This window comes from Salvelinus sp. IW2-2015, linkage group LG4q.1:29 (assembly GCF_002910315.2).
Source record: "Salvelinus sp. IW2-2015 linkage group LG4q.1:29, ASM291031v2, whole genome shotgun sequence".
In the NCBI taxonomy this organism is placed as follows: domain Eukaryota; kingdom Metazoa; phylum Chordata; class Actinopteri; order Salmoniformes; family Salmonidae; genus Salvelinus; species Salvelinus sp. IW2-2015.
Genome location: NC_036842.1, coordinates 20,477,719 through 20,493,164, shown reverse-complemented (window position 1 = coordinate 20,493,164; position 15,446 = coordinate 20,477,719). Strand labels below are relative to the sequence as shown.

General features: G+C 45.9%; 1 protein-coding gene across 1 annotated transcript in view; it reads left to right on the top strand.

Moving 5' to 3' along the window:
* The window catches only part of LOC111961615 (mediator of RNA polymerase II transcription subunit 13-like), a 106,973-nt gene extending 92,258 nt beyond the window's left edge, over positions 1-14,715 (top strand). The window contains 23 exon segments of the mRNA XM_023984017.2: positions 972-1,174; positions 1,281-2,209; positions 3,368-3,547; positions 3,833-4,068; positions 4,251-4,473; positions 6,004-6,322; positions 6,406-6,667; positions 6,963-7,151; positions 7,350-7,573; positions 7,853-7,995; positions 8,178-8,336; positions 9,041-9,097; positions 9,100-9,144; positions 9,147-9,196; position 9,404; positions 9,529-9,546; positions 9,549-9,600; positions 9,602-9,674; positions 9,746-9,773; positions 9,776-9,883; positions 9,886-9,905; positions 10,088-10,215; positions 10,566-14,715. Of these exon segments, the coding sequence (XP_023839785.2) occupies positions 972-1,174; positions 1,281-2,209; positions 3,368-3,547; positions 3,833-4,068; positions 4,251-4,473; positions 6,004-6,322; positions 6,406-6,667; positions 6,963-7,151; positions 7,350-7,573; positions 7,853-7,995; positions 8,178-8,336; positions 9,041-9,097; positions 9,100-9,144; positions 9,147-9,196; position 9,404; positions 9,529-9,546; positions 9,549-9,600; positions 9,602-9,674; positions 9,746-9,773; positions 9,776-9,883; positions 9,886-9,905; positions 10,088-10,215; positions 10,566-10,698 (3,780 nt within the window). The 3' untranslated portion in view covers positions 10,699-14,715.
* The last annotated feature ends 731 nt before the right edge of the window (positions 14,716-15,446 follow it).

Below are 15,446 nucleotides of genomic sequence, written 5' to 3'. Positions count from 1 at the left end.
AAGATTGACTCTACCATATTTGAACAGTAAATTGCAATGGGATTGACTTTGTAAAGTGAGATAAGTCCCATGAAAAGTGACATCATGTAACCGATTGATATATTCAAATTGGTTAATATGGTTAGTGGTCATCAGTGTTTGTGAAACTACTCTGAAAATATAGTTTACCAAGCTACCAATTACTTCACACTGGAAGAAGTTAAACTACACTTAAGCTACCCTAAAGTTACTCTGAAAAAGTAATTCACTACATCCAAACCACTTCGTAAAAAGTATGTATATGTGAAAAATATGTAACTCTGTAATGTCATTGACTATAAATTGCAAGAACAGATCACTTTGGGGTCATAAGTTAACAGAATGTGTAATTTAGCCTATTAAACTCAAAATCTACGTGTGTTTCAAGTGAGAATTAGTCAGGTCTGATACCAAAAAAGAAAGGAAATGATTGCCTACTTCACCCATTTTTTATATTCGTTTTGAAGAAAAAGTAATGTGTAGTTCCAGTAGTAAGCTACAGTGTTAAATGGCAAAAAAGTAATTAAGTATTGAAAACAGTACATAGATTTGAATTGAGTTCAACTACCACCAAGCTACAGCTACAGTTACATTACTAGTTGAACTAGATGTAGTTCACTACTCCCCAACACTGGTGGTCGTATGATGAATGTTATAATAGTGAAAATGCTTAAAATAAAGTAGCTACAGGGCACTGTGCAGCCTAGCAGTGTTAATGTAAACTTTAGCGTCTCATTTGAACTTGACTGATGTTGCTGTAGCATGTTTATACCTGCTGGGCTGGCCTGCTAGAGGACTTACTGGTATGTGGAACCAGATACCTGAACTGCTCCTCACCATACAGCCTGTTTCAACTTGTGTCGGTGTTAAGTGCTAATTGTCTCTCTGTGACACATTGTGATACTGTGGGAACACATTTACAATGAGCTCTCCTTCCCCATCCCCCTCTGCAGGACTTCTCATTTGTGTACCGTGTCCCGTCTGTCCAGTCACAGATGGGCTGCTCCATGTTTGCTCCGCTGCGTACCCTCCCCAGCCAGTGTCTGCCCCCCATCAAGGTGCCTGACCAGTGTTACTACCGGCCCTCCTGGGCCCTGCTGCCCAAGATGGAGCATTACTCCTCCCTGCCGCCCTCCTTCATCAGAGATGGATATGTGTAAGTACTGTACCAAGGTTTGTTCTATTACAGCTGGATGGATGTTCATAAAATGTACCTTAAACGTTACCACGTTGAATTTACTGTGTGTGTGTGTGTCCTCCAGCAACGTCCCCAGTGTTGGGGACCAGGAGTATGCCCAGATGAGTGCCAGTGCCCTATCCATAGGCACCACCGGCGGCATCCTCCCCTCGCCCTCCCCTGCCACCCCCCGCTTCTCTGTCCCCACCCCTCGTACCCCGCGCACCCCCAAGGGCGTTGGCACGGCCAGCGGGCAGGGCTCTGTGAAGCAGGAGGGCACCGGGACAGAGCTGAGCTCCCCTGCCTCCACGCCCTCCACCAGCCTGCCTATGAGCTCCCTGACTGAGCCCCATGCGTCCTGCCCCGCCCTGCCCGAGGCCCACAGCCTGTACGCCGCCCTGCTCCTCTCTGACTCAGTCCTCAACGTCTTCAAAGATCGCAACTTCGACAGCTGCTGCATCTGCGCCTGCAACATGAACGTGAAGGGTGCCGACGTGGGCGTGTACATCCCCGACTCCACTCTCGAGGACCAGTACCGCTGCATGTGTGGCTTCAGCGCCATCGTCAACCGCCGGCTGGCCCACGGCACGGGCCTCTTCCTGGAGGACGAGCTGGACATCTTCGGGAGGGGCTCGGAGGTGGGCCGGGCAGCCGAGAGGAGGCTGGCGCTGTGCCGCAGAGACCCACCCATGGGAGACCCCCGGGCCAAGCGCCCCCAGGACTCCTCCCCTGCCCCTTCCTCTGTCATGGGACTCCTCCAGGAGCAGTGCTCCCAGCCCATCTCCTCCCTGGCCTCCCTACACCTCCCTCCTGCCTGCTCCTGCCACGGCCGCCAGGGGGCCCTGCTCCAGAGCTGGATGGCTGACAAGCAGTGGGCAGATGGCAGTGATGCGTGTGTGGAGTGTTACAACGCGCTGGTACAGGGGCAGCAGTATGTGGATAACCCCGCCGGAGGGAAAGTTGATCCGGCTGTTGTGAGGAGCAGCGCTCTACACTCCTGGCCTCACACCAACGGTAAGGAGGAGTGATCCGGCTGGGATGATAGAAGGATGCCACGGGGTGATAGTAATTGGAGGATGACAGTAGGGATGACAGTGTTGATAGAACTGATAGTGGCTGTCTATCTGCAGTGAACTGATTACAGTTATAAATACACTATGTATACAAAAGTTTATGGGCACCCCTTTAATTAGTGGATTCGGCTATTTCAGCCACACCCATTGCTGACAGGTGTATAAAATAGATCACACATCCATACAATCTCCACAGACAAATATTGACAGTAGAATGGCCTTAATGAAGAGCTCAGTGACTTGCAATGTGGCTTTCAATGTGGCCACGTCATAGGACGCCACCTTTCCAACAATTCAGTTTGTGAATGCTACTTGCCCGAATGCATAGTGCCAACTGTAAAGTTTGGTGGAGGAGGAATAATGTTTTTCATTGTTCCGGCTAGGCCCCTTAGTTCCAGTGAAGGGAAATCTTAATGCTACAACATACAATGACATTCTAGATGATTTTGTGCTTCTAACTTTGTGGCAACATTTTGGGGAAGGCCCTTTCCTGTTTAAGCATGACAATGCCCCCGTGCGCAAAGCGAGGTCCATACAGAAATGTTTTGTCAATATCGGTGGGGATGAATTTGACTGGCCTGCACAGAGCCCTGACCTCAACCCCATTTGGGACGAATTGGATCGCCGAATGTGAGCCAGGTCTAATCACCCAACATCAGTTCCCGACCCCACTAATGCTCCTGTGGCAGTCCCTGCAGCGTTGTTTCAACATATAGTGGAAAGCCTTCCCACAAGAGTGGAGGCTGTTAAAGCAGCAAAGGGGGGAGCAACTCCATATTAATGCCCATGATTTTTGAATGAGATGTTAGATGAGCAATAGTCCACATACTTTTGGTTATGTAGTGTAGCTTATTTTTTCTTAGAATGGAAAATTAAACAAGATCAATACATTCACTCAAAGTTTAAATCCATGTTTCTCTATGTTAGATACGAACTGTTGTGTAATGTGACGTTCAATGTGTATGATGTCTAATGTTTATTTATGTAATGTATGTATTTCTGTGTGTGTGTGTGTGTGTGTGTGTTTGTTCTCGTGTGTGTGTTCTCGTTTGTGTGTTCTCGTGTGTGTGTGTGTGTGTCTCCCCTTGTCTCTCCCTAGTGTTGGACATCAGTATTCTGTCGTCCCAGGACGTGGTGCGTATGCTGCTGTCCCTGCAGCCCTTCCTCCAGGACGCAATCCAGAAGAAACGTACGGGCCGGACCTGGGAGAACATCCAGCATGTCCAGGGTCCACTCACATGGCAACAGTTCCACAAGATGGCCGGCCGGGGATCCTACGGTAAGCCACCAGGGACACTCTTTATTGACGTATCTACAGTAGATATTTGCAATGAACTGTATTTTAGATAGATTTCCCATTAACTGTTTGTGACTTCACTTTTGTGTAAATTATATTTGATGTCAACATTTCAGGTTCTTACACAGATCTCAATTTAGGAGTAAGGCCCCCTAAATATTGCTGTACAAACGGTAACTGGAGAAATGTAATCGAACAAGACAATCACCTGACCTCTTTCAGTCCAGTCCAGCCTTCCATAAATCTTCTCATCTTTCTTCTCACCAGGGTCAGAGGAGTCGCCCGAGCCCCTTCCCATCCCTACCCTGTTGCTGGGCTACTACGATAACTATGACCGTAACTTCCTGGCCCTGTCGCCCCTGGCGCTGCCCTTCTGGGAGAAGCTGCTGTTGGAACCATATGGGGGACAGAGGGACGTGGCCTTCCTGGTGCTCTGCCCCAACTCTGAAACCCTGCTGGCCGGGGCACAGGCCTTCTTCCGGGAGCTCAGCGCTGTCTACGAGGTAAGTCCTCTTATACTACTGTATCCCAAACCTCTCCTCTAGCAATTCCTTAGTTGTTGTTTCCTTCAGAATATACAATTACCAATTAGACGCCTCCACCTCCTGTGAATGTTTGAAGACACTGGGTGGGATACTGTGTATGTGCTCTATAGCCCTTGACCCCTACTTTTTGTCATTTTCAGACGTGTCGGTTGGGGAAACACAGACCCCTAGCAAAGGTCTCCAGAGATGGGCTGGTGCGTGTGGGGGCAGAGACAGAAACTGAGACCGATAAGGAGAAAGAGAAGGAGAGGCATGAGGAGGAGCAGGTAGACCAGTGGTTCACAGGGCCCTGGGCTGGACAGCAACACAGCGACAACCTCAGAAAACTCAAACTCTATGCGCGCACCTGCAGGAAGCAGCTAGGTGAAACACTGAACTTTATGATTGCAATTGTCTGAAGTGATGAAGGGACATTGTACCAGTTGGGACATATGAGTACTCTTGGCATTCTCTCAACCAGCTTCATCTGGAATGCTTTTCCAACAGTCTTGAAGGAGTTCCCACATATGCTGATCACTTGTTGGCTGCTTTTCCTTCACTCTGCGGTCCAACTCATCCCAAACCATCTCAATTGGAGTGAGGTCGGGTGATTGTGGAGGCCAGGTCATCTAATGCAGCACTCCATCTCTCTCCTTCTTGGTCAAATAGCCCTTACACAGCCTGGAGGTGTGTTGGGTCATTGTCCTGTTGAAAAATAAATGATAGTCTCAGTAAGCGCAAACCAGATGGGATGGCGTATCCCTGCAGAATGTTGTGGTAGCCATGCTGGTTAAGTGTGCCTTGAATTGTAAATAAATCACTGACAGTGTCACCCGCAAAGCACCATCACACCCCCTCCTCCATGCTTCACGGTGGGAACCACACATGCAGAGATCATCCGTTCACCTACTCTGCGTCTCACAAAGACACGGCGGTTAGAACCAAAAATCTCACATTTGGACTCATCAGACCAAAGGACAGATTTCCAACAGTCTAATGTCCATTGCTTGTGTTTCTTGGCCCAAGCAAGTCTCTTATTATTATTGGTGTCCTTTAGTAGTGGTTTCTTTGCAAAAATTTGACTATGAAGGCCTGATTCTTGCAGTCTCCTCTGAACAGTTGATTTTGAGATGTGTCTGTTACTTGAACTCTGTGAAGCATTTATTTGGGCTGCAATTTCTGAGGCTGGTAACTCTAATGAACTCATCCTCTACAGCAGAGGTAACTCTGGGTCTTCCTTTCCTGTGGCGGTCCTCATGAGAGCCAGTTTCATCATAGCGCTTGATGGTTTTTGCGACTGCACTTGAAGAAACTTTGAAAGTTCTTGACATTTTCCGGTATTGACTGGCCTTCATGTCTTATTAATGATGGACTGTCTTTTCTCTTTGCTTATTTGAGCTGTTCTTGCCATAATATGGACTTGGTCTTCTGTGTATTTGGCTATCTTCTGTATTCCACCCCTACCATGTCACAACACAACTGATTGGCTCAAACGCAAAGAAATTCCACAATTAACTTTTAACAAGGCACACCAGTTAATTGAAATGCATTCCGGGTGACTACCTCATGAAGCTGGTTGAGAGAATTCCAAGAGTGTGCAGAGTTGTCATCAAGGCAAAGGGTGGCTACTTTGAATAATCTTTGATTAACACTTTTTTGGTTACTGCATGATTCCATATGTGTTATTTCATAGATTTGATGTCTTCACTATTCTTCTACAATGTAGAAAATAGTTCAAATAAAGAAAAACCCTTGAATGAGTAGGTGTGTCCAAACTTTTGACTGGTACTGTATACACTAACCATTGCCGCAGGAAGTAGGGGTGCTGAGAGTGCTGCAGCACCCTCACCCCTAAACACTAACTACTCCATGCATTTCAACTCTAAATCCTCCCCTATGTTTTCCTTCATCCAGGTCCACAGTTGTCTGCTCTGTCTTTGGACAGCAGTCTGTTGTTACCCCCCAAGCCTCAGCCAACTCCAGCCCCCACGCCCTCCTCAGCCCAGCCTGCCCCCTCCTCCAGCCAGCCCCCCTATGGTCCTGGGGCCCCTGCTGAGGGAGAGGCAACAGCCCCCCCAGTGGCCCACAGCTCAGAAAGCACCCCAACCCCTACAGCAGCAGCAGCCTCGGGCCAGCCAGGTCCAGCAGAGAGCACCCAAGGAGGGTCCACTGAGGTCAAGAATAGCCCCAATGCCCCACCACCACCACCTAGCCAGCCAGAGACCCCTGAGAGGTGAGGACCCAGGGCATCTATGCTTCTATATTACTATTGTATTACTATGTTATCATGATATATGTCTCCACCCCCTGTCCCAGTGTGGCGGAGCGGGAGCGAATCGGCATCCCCACGCTGGCGGACTCGGCCGATAGCCATGCCCACCCCCCGGCCATCGTGATCTACGTGGTGGACCCCTTCCTGTGCTCGGGCCGAGCGAGGGATGGCGGAGGAGGAGGAGGAGAGGAGGAGGAGGGTGAGGAGGTGGAGGCAGGCAGTGTGTGGTTACTAGGGCTGCTGCGTTGCTACACAGAGATGCTACAGACATTGCCGGAGAGCATGAGACCAGCACTGGTGTTACAGGTAAGATCATATACTGTACTGTACTCCCTACTACACCACCTGTAGCTTTGCTTCTGTATGGTTCAATGTGAATGGCTGTATGGATGAGTGACTGAGACTGTGGGGGAACACCCTAATCCCTACATTGTACACTACTTTTGACCAGAGCCCTGTAGTCAAAAGGAGTGCACTATATATGGAATAGAGTGCCAGAAGACACCGTCTGGGTGTCCTACTACGGCTAACAGCAGTGAATAGTTCCCGAGGTCAATCTGCTCATACCAGAGTGCTCATTCATTCTCTATGGGTTGTCCAGGTGGTGCCATGTCAGTACCTGCTCCAGCCAGCCAGTGGTGAGAGCCCTCTGTACCTGCAGCATCTGCGCTCCCTGGCCTTCTCAGCCTACTCCCAGTGTAGACGCCTCCTACCCACACAGACACACATCAAGTCTCTGACCGGCTTTGGCCCCGCCTCCACCCTAGAATCTGTGCTCAAGAGTCCAGAGGTAAGGCTTGGACAAACACACAACTAAAGACATGTACACCCATTCAAAGTCACACACAGGCTTCAAACAGACACATAGGGGCCTACCCTACCTACACATCTCATCTGGTTAGTAAATGCTCCAAATGTCTGACAATCCCACTCTCTCCCCCTTCCTCCTCACTCCCCATCCCGCTCTCTCCCCCTGTCCCCTCCCCAGCACCCCAGCCCTCTACAGGGCTACTCTCCCCCGTACATTCTGGGTCCTACCCGTGCCAAGCAACCAGAGCCAGGGGAGGTGTGGGCAGAGATCCCTCCCAGGTACAACGTGCTGTTTGTGGGCTACTGCCTGTCCCACGACCAGCGCTGGATCCTGGTTTCCTGCACCGATCAACAGGGAGAGCTACTGGAGACCTGCATCATCAACATCGATGTGCCCAACAGGTAGTCAGTCAGTTACTCAATCACTCAGGGCCTGGGTGTGGGATATCTATGAGGTGTTGATGATGCTGTGCTAATGTTAGATAATGTCAAATCCTTTCATCCTGTTGTTCATTAAATTACATCATATAAAATCTATTATACATAGTAGGCTAGGCTATATTATATTGAGTAAAGTAATACACTTTAATGTAGCATTTCAGAACCTTTATATTTATACAGTTCATGATGCTATATAGACATTACCAAATGTTCTTCTTGTCACTCCCTGCTCCTCCTCAGAGCGCGGTGGCCCAAGGTCTCAGCCAGGAAGATGGGACTGCAAAAGTTATGGGACTGGTGTGTCGGCATCATCCAGATGACCTCACTGCCATGGAGGATTGTGATTGGTCGGCTGGGCAGACTAGGACATGGTGAACTGAAAGGTGAGTTCAGCGTAGTGCAGCTAACTCTGTTTCAATATCCCTGGTGTTTGGTGGAAGGTGAGATCTGCTGGAACTATTGTTTCGATATTTTCTGCCCCAGTATTTCAGTTGATCCAGAGGGGATGACAGGAGACTGTAGAACAATTCACTGTATTGACCTGAGTCTCCCTCCCTCCCTCCAGACTGGAGCGTTCTCCTGGGGGAGCACTCTCTCCACTCCATCAGTCGCCAGCTGAAGGAGGCATGTCGTATGTGTGGCATCTCCTCCGCTGACTCCCCCTCCATCCTCAGCGCCTGCCTGGTTGCCATGGAGCCCCAGAGCTCCATCGTGGTGATGCCAGGTTAGCAGCAGCACTGCTGGGCCCATGGATGATGTGTTTAGTTAACCTTCCAGATATAATAGACATATTTAATAGATCTTATAGGAGCTCACTCTGTAAGCCCTGGAGTTGCAGATACAACATGATGTTATGAGCCAAGGGTGAACAGTGTAATAGTGTGTTTAACCACAATGCTGCCACACACTCAGGGAGCACTGCGAGCTGCCACACTCACTTCACAGCACACAGTAATGCAGACATAATGTTGATTGCAGCATTTTGAGGTAAGGTTAGGACAAGTGGATTTTACAGTATAGACTGCACTGTAGCACATTGTGCACAGCAATACAAACTTTAACACACTCAAAGGATTTCATTGCCAAACACACAGCAAGCTCTATTGAGGCAAATCTTACATTACATACTATTTATAATAAGTTGGTCTGAATTGGTCTGAAGTGGGCTGTTGGAAATGTGCAGTGTTCAGTCCCCATCAGCTTCCCTGGCAACGGAGCGCCGGAGCATTTCCATCGTCATGGAGGCCAAGTTCATGGGATTTGTTGCATGACAGGGCCCATAGCTTTACTATCATACACATGGCACTTTTGTTTGTGTGTGTGTGTGTGTGTGTGTGTGTGTGTGTGTGTGTGTGTGTGTGTGTGTGTGTGTGGTGTGTGTGTGTGGTGTGTGTGTGTGTGTGGTGGTGTGTGACGACGACAGTGCAGTGACGATGGGCTCGGTGTTTGGTCGCAGCACAGCCCTCAACCTGCAGACGTCCCAGCTGACACCCTCCAAGACGCTTCCTGTACCCACATCCTGGTTTTCCCCACTCCGCCACCACACAGCTGGCTGCCAGCTCCTACCCCACAGAGGATAACGCGGTAAGGGCTCCACATTAGACCTCCATGTTGAATGCAGTGTACAAGTTTATTCAGTACAACCAATATGTTAGCGGCAATAACATTATATCTAAAACTATACTTGAGCTGGAAGGCTTAATATCGGTAGATAGGTATTTTATACTCAGCATCTTACAGTAACTGTTGCTGGATTTAAGTTATGTGAAGTTCACAAATACCCCACCAGAGGGTGCAATTCTCAGGATTGTTTGGAATGGGATCAGAGGAAGATACAGTGGACTACACCTCTTGTGTATGAGATTGTGTATGTAACTGACTAGATAGATAACTCTCTACTGTGTTTCTGTCTCCAGACGACATGTTCGACCTGCCTTTCCTGACGAGCTGGAGAATGACATAGGACATGACATTCTCAACCTGCACCCTCCCCCACACTTCCCCGTTCCCTCCCTGGCTCCCCTCTGGCATGGGGGGAAGCTCACACTTCCAGCATAACAGGGTGAGTTCAGGAACCAGGCTAATGACTAAATTCATATGAACATATATCCTTAATATTCCTCTGTCCTCCAGAGTCAGGGAGAGAGGTTTCTGTCCAGGGAGAACCTCCGGAGGAGCTGAAGCAGCAGCCTCTAGCCTGGGATACTATGTCTCCACTGCCAGGCCGACAGCCTGCCTCATGGTTCTGGGCCTCCTGCCCTCAGGCTCAGAACCGTGTCCACTCTTTCTCAAGGTAAGGGATCCACGTACTTGTTGATTTTGTGTGAGGGTGGGGGTGGGGATGCATGCGTGCGTGTGTGTGTGTGTGGGGGGGAGAACAAATAAGACGGGGTATGGGATGGGTGTGGGTGAATACTTTTGTGTATGTATGTGTAAGTGTGTGTTCAGACACTTACCCCTGTTTCTCCCCTACAGGCATCTCTACACCACCACATCGCCATTGCCACAGCCCAATCAGATGAGCCCAATCAGACAAGCTCAGACAAGACGACCAAGAGGATACCTCACCCTCTGGACTCCAAGACCACCTCTGACGTGCTCAGGTTAGTAGGTTTTGCTATATGCCCAGTAACTATGGTTACAAAACTCCACTAACTTTCCCAAAATTAAAACAGGATTTCTGGAAAACCAGAGAATTCTGAAACCCTCCCAGTATCCACTACCCATCCCATCCTACCTTCTTCTACTGTATAACACTCTATCGTCTCCTCTTCTTACTCTGTCATATTGGTTGTTATTGTCACTAACTTGCCCTCTGTGATGAAGTAGTAGCATTTGTGCAGGGATCATTTGAAGGCTATAAAGGTCAACACTTCATTTAGTATGATGTATGTTCATGTTATGTGTTTTCTAACCCCAAACCCTGGTGCTCATGTCTTGCGTCCTGCTGTAGGTTTGTGTTGGAGCAGTACAACGCCCTCTCGTGGCTGACGTGTAACCCTGCCACCCAGGACCGCCGCTCCTGCCTGCCCGTCCACCTGGCTGTGCTCACACAGATGTACAATGCCGTCCTCAACATGCTCTAGCGATGGGACTTACTAATGGACAGCTGAGGAAACTGAGTACTGTACTATCCATGGCCTCTGAGGTCATGTGTGCCTGCCTGTCTGCCTGCAATGTCTCTGCCGGGACACCAGGGAGAGCCAGAGGTCTGTTTAAAAAAATCAGGACGGACAGATAGGGTGAGACTTATGGACCCCTTTTACACCTAGTATTACCATGTGATCTGTGATCAAATCATGGCTTTAATTCAGTGGATTGATGGCCAAAATGGTGGCAGTAGGACAACAGATTGTGCTGGTCCTTGGTTGGGAAAACAAGCAAACGCCTATGTACAGTACAGAGAGACCTTTGAACATGAACAGTATGGTCAGCCATGAGACCAGTCCAGTGCAATTCTTACCTTTAAAAAACGGTTATTGTAAGATGCGGTGATGTGCCAACAACCATCTGAAAAGGCACGTACCGTCTGAGAGAGAAGATGGAGATATCCAGCTATGCCCTTTTTATTGACATAATAGGACATTTCAGTGTTACACTTGTCATTATCAGATCAGCATTGTTGTACAGGAGGACTTTTCACCCTGTTCCTGTGAGACTGAAGATGTTTTGAAGCCATGGAGGAAACATGTTAAAGGGTACACTATGTGACCTATAGTGTGGTCCTGCATGAAGACTTGGATCATCCCCCTTACCAGCCATAACAGTGATACCCTGGGAGGTACAGACATCCTCATGTAGGATGGGAGCCTGGGAGCCACCTGCATAGGTGTCCTGTATCTGCCCCACACTGCACAACCAGGGAACCAACTGACCATAGCAACACAGCAGCTTCCTACCTTCAATAACATTTTTACACGTTTGTAAGGAACTGTGGTTGTGAGTTCATTGGCTCGCGGTTTAGTAATGAAATTCATACCAACAACCATAAAAGGGCGTAGAACACAACAATTTCCTGTGAGGTCAAAGAATTTGATAATGGCACTTTTTCCTTACTTTTGGAAGTGACAATTTTATTGCTGTACATATGAACACACTGAATACTATTTGACAAATAATGTTTATAGAGTTAAACTGACATTTGTGAAGAATTTAGAATTATTTTTAATATTTAAAATTACATTTTGAAGACAAAAAATTATCAAGGTCTTTTCCAAATTTAATATCAATCACCTTGGGGTCGGAAATGGAAATTGACGTTTTGAAGCAAATTGTAAAAAAAAAAAAAAAAAAAAATGATAAAATGTCATATTTATATATAGTATATCATGCATATAAATTCATATATATATAAATATGTACACATGTGTATATATATATATGTATATATATATGTGTGTGTATATAAATATATTACTTCTCTAAAACAGCCACATGATGGTGATAGTGGTTTATACATAACTTTCTCTTTGAAGAGGCAAATACAGTATAAATCTTTTATCAAAGAAAATGTATTTTAGTTCTATACTTTTATATTTTTTTCAAATATTGAAATGTCAACTTTTTGCCATTTTATTTAATGAGTCTAAGTTAAGGAGCTTAATACTGTAGGAAAGATATATTTATAAAGTGTCTCTCTTCTCCTGCTAAATAAACTTGAAATAGGCAATAGATTTCAATGGTATGTATTTGAGCATTACATGGGTGTTGTATATTTAACTAATATGCTTTATTTCAGTGGTGGTCCTAAATGATGTCAAGCAAACCATCAGAAAAGCCTATTTCTTGAGCTCCACTCAAACAACCCTGCTATTTGTACAATTCCTAGCATGTTTGTATATACACTTTTCACCTGTGTTTTTTCGAATTTCTCAAAGCTGTACATTTCATGCTGGTTTAATTGACTTTATTTTAAATAATTCCTATAAAGTATTTTTTGCTGTGGGCTTTTTTAAATATAAATATATACATATGAAGTCTCATTCAAAATACAGCCACGGGTGTATTGCCAAGAAATGTACATTAAAGTACAAAAGAGGACAAGTTTGCAAATTTGTTACATCTGCCATCATTTTGAATATGAGACAGATCTATCTTGGAGAAGAGATCTGTGACTTTTACACTCTTTTTTTTAGTAAATTATTAAAACTCCTGAAAAAAACTCCCGTTGAGTGTGTGTGTTCTCTATGCTGTCTTATGCGACACTGGAGTCTTTAATCTTTTGATATCTTTATATGATTATGGACAGTGCCATTCAGATCACTCATTGAATTTGAGACAAGCTGCATGATTAGTCCCAGACATTGATTCCATTGCCATGTTGTGAAAGGAACTACATGTGATGTGGTTGGAATGGTCTGGCGCGTCAATGCTCTGCTATCTGCATTTGTGTAGAAGAGAGGAGAGGGGAGGAGAGGGCCTGTTAGCATGTTTCAATGCTTTCCCCTTGTCCTGTCAACACAGAGACCTGTGAATTGGATCAACACCTCGGACGCCCAATCACATCTGCCCTGCATATTGGAGACTATGTGGGAGACATGCTGAGAGCTGCTCTCTCATGGTACTGTAGAAGTCCAAACACGACTTGTTCGCTCACTAACACTGTCACAATCTTGACAACGTTGTTGTAGCATACGTCAGCTTCTAACGTATTGAAACAAAACAGAAACATGAATGATAGTGTTTCCTTGCACCATGCTGGTTTCATTCATATATCTGTATTGTAGTGGGGTAATATTTGATTCATAAGTATATTATATACAGTACCAGTCAAAATGTTTGTACACACCTACTCATTCCAGGGTTTTTCTTTATTTTTGCTATTTTATACATTGTAGAATAAGTGTTAAACAAATCAAAAATATTTATATTTGAGATTCTTCAAAGTAACCACCCTTTGGCTTAATGACAGCTTTGCACACTCTTGGCATTCTCTCAACCAGCTTCACGAGGAATGCTTTTCCAACAGCCTTCAAGGAGTTCCCACATAAGCTCAGCACTTGTTGGCTGCTTTTCCTTCACTTTGCAGTCCAACTCATCCCAAACCATCTCAATTGGGTTGAGTTTGGGTGATTGGTCAAATAGCCCTTACACAGCCTGGAGGTGTGTTATGTCATTGTCCTGTTGAAAAACAAATGATAGTCCCAGTAAGCACAAACCAGATGGGATAGCGTATCGCTGCAGAATATTGTGGTAGCCATGTTGGTTAAGTGTGCCTTGAATTCTAAATAAATCACTGACAATGTCACCAGCAAAGCACCCCAACACCATCACACCTCCTCCTCCATGCTTCACAGTGGGAACCACACATGCAGAGATCATCCGTTCACCTACTCTGCGTCTCACAAAGACACGGCGGTTAGAACCAAAAATCTCACATTTGGACTCATCAGACCAAAGGACAGATTTCCACCAGTCTAATGTCAATTGCTTGTGTTTCTTGGCCCAAGCAAGTCTCTTCTTCTTATTGGTGTCCTTTAGTAGTGGTTTCTTTGCAGCATTTCGACCATGAAGGCCTGATTCTTGCAGTCTCCTCTGAACAGTTGATGTTAAAATGTGTCTGTTACTTGAACTCTGTGAAGAATTTATTTGGGCTGCAATTTCTGAGGCTGGTAACTCGAATGTTCTTATCCTCTGCAGCAGAGGTAACTCTGGGTCTTCCTTTCCTGTGACGGTCCTCATGAGAGCCAGTTTCATCATAGCGCTTGATAGTTTTTGGGACTGCACTTGAAGAAACTTTGAAAGTTCTTGACATTTTCCGGTATTGACTGACCTTCTTGTCCTAAAGTAATGATGGACTGACATTTCTCTTTGCTTATTTGAGCTGTTCTTGCCATAATATGGACTTGGTCTTTTACCAAATATGGCTATCTTCTGTATTCCACCCCTACCTTGTCACAACATAAATGATTGGCTCAAACGCCTTAAGAAGGAAATAAATTCCACAAATGTACTTTTAACAAGGCACACCTGTTAATTGAAATGCAATCCAAGTGACTACCTCTTGAAGATGGTTGAGAGAATGCCAAGACTGTGCAAAGCTGTCATCAAAGCAAAGGGTGGCTACTTTGAAGAAAACTTTTGACTGGTGCTGTGTATATATATATATATATATATATATATATATATATAGTGTATATATATAGAGAGAGTGTATATATATGAGCTGAAATAAAATATTGCACAAAAAGCTTATTTCTTTCAAATTGTGTGCACATATTTGTTTACATCCATGTTAGTGAGAATTTTTCCTTTGTCAAGGTAATCCATCCACCTGACAGGTGTGCCATATCAAGAAACTCATTAAACAGCATGATCATTACACAAGTGCACCTTGTGCTGGGGTCAATGAAAGGCCACTATAATCTGTGTAGTTTTGCCACACAACACAATGCCACAGATGTCTCAAGTTTTGAGTCAGCGTGCAATTGGCATGCTGACTGCAGGAATTTCCACCAGAATGTTAATTTCTCTACCACAAGCCACCTCCAACGTCGTTTTAGAGAATTTGGCAGTACGTCCAAACGGTGTCACAACCGCAGACCAAGTGTAACCACGCCAGCCCAAGACCTCCACGTCCAGCTTCTTCACCTGCGGGATCGTGTGAGACCAGCCACCCAGATAGCTGATTAACCTGTCTAGAACTGGGGTTCCGCTAGCGGAAGCCCTCGCCAACAGCCAATGAAATTGCAGGGCGCCAAATACAAATCAACAGGAATCTCATAAATCAAATTTCTCAAACATACAAGTATTAGGCACCATTTTAAAGATAAAATTCTCGTTAATCCAGCCACATTGTCTGATTTCAAAAATGCTTTACAGCGAAAGCTCCACA